This window comes from Corapipo altera, unplaced genomic scaffold (genome assembly GCF_003945725.1).
Source record: "Corapipo altera isolate COAL_440 unplaced genomic scaffold, ASM394572v1 166, whole genome shotgun sequence".
In the NCBI taxonomy this organism is placed as follows: Eukaryota; Metazoa; Chordata; class Aves; order Passeriformes; family Pipridae; genus Corapipo; species Corapipo altera.
The window spans coordinates 56,216-64,289 of record NW_020885141.1 but is presented as its reverse complement, the minus strand read 5'-3'; the positions used below and the strand labels follow the sequence as shown (position 1 = coordinate 64,289).

Genomic DNA, 8,074 nt, shown 5'->3' with positions numbered 1-8,074 from the left:
TACGGGGAGGGGGCAGGGGCTGCACCCCAAAAATGAGCCCCCCCAGCACCCCCAAAGGGCATATTCCAGCATCCCCGAAGTCAACCCCCCAGCACCCCAAAACGAGCCCCCCAGCACCCCAAAATAGGCCCCTCAGCACTCCAAAATCAGCCTCCCACCCCCCAAAATCCTCCCTGCAGGCCCAGTGCAGCCCAGTACCAGCCAGTGTGCACCAGTGCAGCCCAGTCAGCCCACCCAGTACAGCCCAGTGTAGCCCAGTATGGCCCAGTACCAACCCAGTATGGCCCAGCACATCCCAAGGAAGCCCAGTACAGCCTCGTGCCTGACCAGTACAAACCCAGTCCAGCCCGGTACAGCCCAGTGCCTCCCAGTGCCTCCCAATGCCTCCCAGTGCCTCCCAGTGCCTCCCAGTGCCTCCCAATGCCTCCCAGTGCCTCCCAGTGCCTCCCAGCGCATCCCAGTGCAGTCCAGCCCATCCAGTACCAACCCAGAACCTCCCAGTTTGCCCCCCCCCCGCAGCCCCAGGGCAGGGAGGGCACTGAGGGTCCCCCCGGGGGGTGTCTGAGCTGTGGGGTGGGGAGGGGATCCCCCTTTGGGGTCCCTGTGTGGGGTGGGGGGTCCCAGCCCAGGGTGGGGGTCCCTATATGTGTGTTGGGGTTCCTTTGGAGGTGAAGGGGGTCCCCGGGTGGTTTCAGGGGGTCCCCAGAAAGGTTTGTGGGGGTACTTACTCAGTTTTGGGGGTCCCTATGGAGTTGGGGGTCCCTGTGTGGTTTGGGGGGGATCCGTGTGAGGTTTGGGGGTTCCCATGCGGTTTTGGGGTGTCCCCATAGGGTTGGGGGTCCCCATATGTTTTAGGGGGTCCCTGTATGGTTTGGGGGTCCCTGTGCGCTTTTAGGGTGTCTCCATATGGTTCAGGGTCCCCATATGATTTAAGGGGTCCCTGGGTGGTTTGGGGGTTCCTGTACGGTTTGGGGGTATCTCTGTACAACTCGGGGGTGGGTCCCTGTACGTTTTGGGGTCACCCCGAGTTTCGAGGTCCCCTCACAGTTCGGGGGTTCCTGTACATTTCGGGGTCCCTGCACGATTTGGGGGTGCGGGCACCTCCACGGTTTGGGAGTCCCCGTACACTGTGGGGGTCCCTGCATATTCCGGGGTCTCCCCCTCACATTTCGGGTCCCTACACAGTTTGCGGGTCCCTGTACACTTTGGGGGTCCCCCCCGCACATTTCCGGGTCCCCGCACATTTTAGGGGTCCCTGCACAGTTCGAGGGTCCCTGTACACTTTGGGGGTACCTGCACATCCCAGGGGTCCCTGTGTATTTGGGGGTCCCTCACATCCCGGGGTTCCCTGTATATTTAGGGATCCCCCACATCCCGGGGTTCCCTGTATATTTAGGGATCCCCCACATCCCTGGGTTCCCGTTATATTTAGGGATCCTCCACATCCCGGGGTTCCCGGTATATTTGGGAGTCCCTGTACATCCCTGGGTTCCCGGTATATTTAGGGATCCCCCACATCCGTAGGTTCCCTGTATATTTGGGAGTCCCTGCACATCCCAGGGGTCCCTGTGTATTTAGGGATCCCCCACATCCCGGGGGTCCCGGTATATTTCGGGGTCCCTCACATCCCGGGGTTCCCTGTATATTTGGGAGTCCCTGCACATCCCGGGGTTCCCGGTATATTTGGGGATCCCCCACATCCCGGGGTTCCCTGTATATTTGGGAGTCCCTGCACATCCCGGGGTTCTCGGTATATTTAGGGATCCCCCACATCCAGAGGTTCCCTGTATATTTAGGGATCCCCCACATCCCGGGGTTCCCTGTATATTTGGGGGTCCCCCATATTCCAGAGGTCCCTGTATATTTAGGGATCCCCCACATCCCGAGGTTCTCGGTATATTTGGGGATCCCCCACATCCCTGGGTTCCCTGTATATTTAGAGATCCCCCACATCCCGGGGTTCTCGGTATATTTGGGGGTCCCTGCATATCCCTGGGTTCCCGGTATATTTAGGGATCCCCCACATCCCGAGGTTCCCTGTATATTTGGGGATCCCCCACATCCCGGGGGTCCCTGTATATTTAGGGATCCCCCACATCCCTGGGTTCCCGGTATATTTGGGAGTCCCTGCACATCCCGAAGTCTCTGTATATTTGGGGATCCCCCACATCCCGGGGTTCCCTGTATATTTGGGAGTCCCTGCACATCCCGGGGTTCTTGGTATATTTGGGGGTCCCCCATATCCCAGAGGTCCTTGTATATTTAGGGATCCCCCACATCCCGGGGTTCCCTGTATATTTGGGGGTCCCCCAAATCCCTGGGTTCTCGGTATATTTAGGGATCCCCCACATCCCGGGGGTCCCTGTATATTTGGGGATCCCCCACATCCCGGGGTTCCCTGTATATTTAGGGATCCCCCACATCCCGGGGTTCCCTGTACATTTAGGGATCCCCCACACCCCGGGGTTCCCGGTATATTTGGGGGTCCCCCCGTCCCTGCCGTCGCCGCCGTGCCCCGAGTCCTCCGCGCCTGCAGGGGGCGCTGTTGGCGGCCCGCCCGGCGCGGCCCCTCCGCTCGGTGGTTCCGGCGCCGCGTGTTCCCGGAGCGGGCCCGGGATTGCTCCGGGAGCGGCCCCGGGAGCGGCCCGGCCCGGCCCCGCCATGTGGTTCATGTACGCGCTCAGCTGGCTGTCCCTGCTCGTGCAGGTGGCCTTCGTCACCCTGGCCATCGGTGAGACCCCCGGGCGGGCCGGCCCGCCCCGCGCCGTGTCGCGATATGTCGCGAGGGAGGCGCCGGGGAGGGGGCGGCCGGGGCTGGGGGAGCCGAGCTGGGCACGGGACCCCCTGGGAGTGCCGGGGACTGGGGGGTCCCTGGGTGTTCCTGGGGTCGGGGGTCCCTGGGTGCCCCCTCAGAGCGATCCTGAGGTTGGGGGTCCCTGGGTGTCCCTGAGCCCCGAGGTTTGGTGTCCGGGCGATTGTGGGTCCCTTGTGGTCCCTGGGAGTCCCGGAGATTTGGGGTCCCTGAGATTTGGAGGTCCCTGGGGGTCCAAGGGACTGGGGGTTACTTGGGTGTCCCAGGAACTGGGGGTCCCTGGGTGTCCCCAAGGGCCCCTGTGCTGTTTTGGGGAGGGGGGATTCCCCTTGTGCCCTCCCCCCAGGCTGATCCCGGTGCTGATCCCGGTGCTGATCCCGGTGCTGATCCCGGTGATCCCGGTGCTGATCCCGGTGTTCCCGGTGCTGATCCCGGTGTTCCCGCAGCGGCCGGGCTGTACTACCTGGCGGAGCTGATCGAGGAGTACACGGTGGTCACCAGGAGGATCATCAAGTACATGATCTGGGTGAGTCCCGGGGGGGACCTCTGGGGGGACTTGGGGCTGAAATCCTCCCCCGGGAGGGCAGAGCAGCTGTGCCGTGGGATGGGGGGGAAAAGCGTGTGGGAAGCTCCTGATTCCCAGAGGGAGGGTGGCAGGGGCTGCTGCCATCCCATCCCATCCCATCCCATCCCCCCTGGGGACAGGGGGGTGCTGCCCCACCCCTGGGTGACCCCTGTCCCACCTGCTGGGGAATCCGGGTGTGTCCCGCCAGGAGCAGGGCGGGATTCCCACTGGGACCTTCTCCCAGGGTGGGAGGCACGTGGGGGATGTGGCACCAAAACCCACCGTGGCAGATCCCTGTGCCCCCCCCGCTGACCCCAGCTGACCCCAGCTGACCCCGGCTGACCCCAGCTGACCCCGGCTGACCCCTGTCCCCACAGTTCTCCTCGGCCGTGCTGGTGGGGCTGTACCTGTTCGAGCACTTCCCGGGGTTCCTGGTGGGCGTGGGGCTCTTCACCAACCTGGTGTACTTTGGATTGCTCCAGACCTTCCCCTTCATCGTCCTCACCTCCTCCAACTTCATCCTGTCCTGCGGTGAGGGGGCAATTCCCACCTGGAGGGGGGGAAATGGGGGGTGGGAGCGGGAGCTGGGGAGGGGGAGCCTTGTCCCCCCATGCCAGGGGGGCTCTGGGTCATCCCTGGGGGGCTCTGGGTCATCCCCGGGGGGCTCTGGGGGGCAGCAGAGGTTTGGGAATTGCTGTCCCTGCCCGGGAAGGACTTTGAGCCCCGGGTGGCACTTTAATGGCAGGTGCTGATGTGGCTGGGATTGATCTGGGCATGGGGGGTGTGGAGCTGGGAATGCCGGGCTTTCCTGGGAATGCTGGGCTTCCTGGGCACCCTCTGCTTCCACTCAGACTGGTTTGAGTTGGGAGGGACCTTAAATCCCACCCAGGGACACATCCCACTATCCCAGGCTGCTCCAAGCCCCGTCCAGCCTGGCCTTGGACCCTGCCAGGGATCCAGGGGCAGCCACAGCTTCTCTGGGCAACCTGGGACAGGGCCCCACCACCCTCACAGCCAGGAATTCCTGCCCAATATCCCATTTAAATCTCCCCTTTTCCAGTGGGAAGCCATTCCCTGTGTGCTGTCCCTCCATGCCTTGTCCCCAGTCCCTCTCCAGCTCTCCTGGAGCCCCTTCAGGCCCTGCCAGGGGCTCTCAGCTCTCCCTGGAGCCTTCTCTTCTCCAGAGGAACCCCCCCAGCTCTCCCAGCCTGGCTCCAGAGCAGAGGGGCTCCAGAACCCTGGAATGGGTTGGGTGGGACCTTAAAGCCCATCCAGTGCCACCCCCGAGTTTGGGGGTCCCTGAGGCCTTGGAGTGTCCCAGAGTTTGGGGGTCCCTGGGTGTACCAGAGTTTGGGGGTTGCTGCTCACCCCATGGGGGGGTTTACAAGTGTTTTAGGACGAGCAGGATTGGGGGTGTGGGGCTGTGGGAAGGGGCAGGGGGGGCTGTCCCCATTCCAGGGGCTGGGATTCTCCCGTGGGAGGTCCCTGATCCCCCGTCCCCCTGCAGTGCTGGTCGTGCTCAACCACTACCTGGCCTTCCAGTTCTTTGCTGAGGAGTTCTACCTGTTCTCTGAGGTGAGTCCTTGGGAAGGGGCTCAGCCCTGTTCTCCTGCTGCTCCTGGGAGGGAGGAGGGAGGGAGGGAGGGAGGGAGGAAAAATGCCAGTTTTTGGGTCAGCAGCTCCAGCACTTCCAGGGTTATTTTTGCAGCCCTTCCCTGGGGGTTCCTGAGCTTGTTCCCTCCCAGGTGCCTGGGAAGCTGCAGGTTCTTCTTCCAGGTGTGGGTTTGGAGCTTTCCCAGCCAAATCCGAGCACAAATATGAGTTATTTCTTTTTTATTATTTATTTTTTTTAAGAAATTATTTTCTTATTTATTTTCCTACTTATTTGTTTTTTTTCTAAAATCCTAAAAGCTAGGAAAAATAGAAAATAACATTATTTTTTTTATTTTTTATATTTTTTTTTACAATCTGACCCCAAATCACTTCCCTTTTGGAACTATTGCTCCTCACTTCTGCATCTTTTATGCTCTAATTCCGTGTCACATCCTCACATCCTTTGCCAAGGCAAAGGCCCACGTTCCCCAAGGGGCTTCTCTGGGCCCCCCCCCACATTGCTGCTGCTTGGTGCAAATTCTAAAAGCAAACTGAAAAAGTCACCGAAATAAATAAACCCCCATCTTTTTAAGGAAGTTTGACACTCTTAAGGAAGTTTAACACTTTTTTGGGGCTCGGGGAGGCTGGTTGGTGGCTCAGCACCTCCGGGCTCGTCCCTCCCTGGGGAAATATGGGAAAAAAAGGGCATTTTATGGTTAGAGGGAACGAGAACCCCGGGGCAGGAGGAGCCAGCCCAGCTCTTCCCTCTTCCTTTTCTTCCCTGGAGGGCGTGGGGAGGATTAGTGACCTGCCTGTTTAACTGTGCTCCGCAGCAGTGGGAGCAGGAGAGCTCTGGGATCTCCTGCCCTTCCCCTGTCCCCGATCCCGGGGCAGGGCCGGCTCTGGGAGCTGCAGGGCAGGTCCCACCCCATCCGTGTCGGGCTCCAGGTGGGAATTGGGGCTGCTCTGCCCACAGGTCCTGGCCTACTTCACCTTCTGCCTCTGGCTGATCCCCTTCGCCTTCTTCGTGTCACTGTCGGCCGGGGAGAACGTCCTGCCCTCCACGGTGCAGCCTGGAGGTGAGGGGGGGACAGGGGGGGACAGGGGGGGATAGGGGTGGGATAGGGTGGGATAGGGTGGGACACATGTGCCCCCTGCACCCTATTCCCTCCTGGGGCTGTGGGGAAGGTGGGCAGGGAATCCTGGCTCCGTCCTGCACCTCTTCAGCCCTGGGCTCATGGAATGGCTGGGAAGGGACCTTAAAGCCCATCTGGTTCCAACCCCAGGGACACTTCCCACTATCCCAGCCTGCTCCAAGCCCTGTCCAGCTTGGCCTTGGACACTCCCAGGGATCCAGGGGCAGCCACAGCTTCTCTGGGCAGCCTGTGCTAGGGCCTCCCCACCCTCCCAGCCAGGAATTCCTTCCCAACATCCCATCTCTCCCTGCCCTCTGGCAGTGGGAAGCCATTCCCTGTGTGCTGTCCCTCCATGCCTTGTCCCCAGTCCCTCTCCAGCTCTCCTGGAGCCCCTTTAGGCCCTGCCAGGGGCTCTCAGCTCTCCCTGGAGCCTTCCCTTCTCCAGGCTGAGCAATCCCAGTTCTCCCAGCCTGGCTCCAGAGCAGAACTGTGGAATCCTGGAAAGTTTTGGGTGAAAAGGGACCTTAAAGCCCATCCAGTTCCAACCCCAGGGACACCTCCCACTATCCCAGATTGCTCCAAGCCCCGTCCCACCCTGCCCTTGGACACTCCCAGGGATGGAGCCACAGCATTCCTGGGTGCTGTCGCTTTCCCTGGATTCCCCCTGCATCCCAGGAAAGGGGGCTCAGGCTCTGGGCTCCCTGCAGCAGGTGGAACACGGGGGTGGGCTCAGTGGGACGTCCCCCCGGGGTCCCGTGGCATTCCCAGGGAACGTCAGGCTGTGATTCCCTCCCTCCTCCCACAGACGACGTGGTGTCCAACTACTTCACCAAGGGGAAGAGAGGGAAGCGCTCCGGGATCCTGCTCATCTTCTCCTTCATCAAGGAGGCCATCCTGCCCAGCAGGCAGAAGATCTACTGAGCTGGGAGAGCTGGGATGGAGCCGGGACGGAGCCGGGACGGAGCCGGGACACCCCAGACTGTGCCGAGGGCCCCACAGCTCACCCAGCCCTCCCCCTGGCTCCCGAGGGGATTTCCCTGGGAATGGATGGACTGGGACACGCCTGGAGCTGCCAGACACACGGGGAGGGCTGGCACTGCCTCCTCCAGCTCTGCTGATCCCTCGGGAATGTGGCCCAGGAGGAGGTCGGGCTCCGGCTGAGCCGAGCAGGGTCCGGCCCCGGGAAGTGTCACCTGTGGGAATTCCCAGCCAGGTGTTTGTGCCTGGGGGGTTTTTGGGGAGCAGCTCCCTCAGGATGGCACAGGACGGGCTCCAGCTTTCCCTGAGGTTTACACAGAGCCATTAATTAAAAGGAAAAGGAGGAATTGGAATAAATCCGGAGGATTCCGACGTTCCCGGGGAAGGGACGGCGAGGGCAGGACCTGTCCCTGCCCCCCTGGAAGGACCCAGCTGCTGGTTTGGTTTGGTTTTAGTGTTGGGAATTCCTGTTTTTCTCTCTGGTTTGGCCAGGACTGTCCAGGATGCTCCAGCTGCTGGGGAGCCGTTCATGGGAGTGAAGTCTGCGCTCCATGGGAATCTCCTCAGCTTCTCCCGGGCCTCTGCTGGGCATTCCCAGAGCTCTGAGCTCTCCAGGCCCCCCTCCTTTCCCAAAGGGAAAGATTCATGCTGAGGAGGAGGTGAACCCTTTGTTCTCGTTCCTTGTAACCATAAAAATCCCCTTTTTTCCGTGTTTTTGGCCACCTTCAGCCTGTGCCAGGACGGGATCCCCCCACGCCAGCCGGGCACAGGAATTCCCTGGATCCACCAGGGCAGGAAAGCTTTGGGAGGAGCTTCTGAGGAAAATGGCTCCTGGGAGAAGTTTGCCCCGTTGGAGAGGCTGGATGTGGCAGCTCCTGAGCATTCCTGGAATCCTGGAATGGTTTGGGGGGGGAAGGGACCTTAAATCCCACCCAGGGACACCTTCCACAGGTGCTCCTTCCCAGGGTGCTCCAAGCCCTGTCCAGCCTG

General features: G+C 61.3%; 1 protein-coding gene across 1 annotated transcript; it reads left to right on the top strand.

Annotated features, from left to right (window-relative positions):
- Window positions 1–2,587: 2,587 nt before the first annotated feature.
- Window positions 2,588–7,791, top strand: TEX261 (testis expressed 261). Its single transcript, XM_027670138.1, has 6 exons — window positions 2,588–2,731; window positions 3,259–3,338; window positions 3,755–3,908; window positions 4,885–4,952; window positions 5,947–6,049; window positions 6,912–7,791. The coding sequence occupies exons 1-6, from the start codon at window positions 2,662–2,664 to the stop codon at window positions 7,025–7,027; spliced, it is 591 nt and encodes a 196-aa protein (XP_027525939.1). The 5' UTR covers window positions 2,588–2,661; the 3' UTR covers window positions 7,028–7,791.
- Window positions 7,792–8,074: the final 283 nt, after the last annotated feature.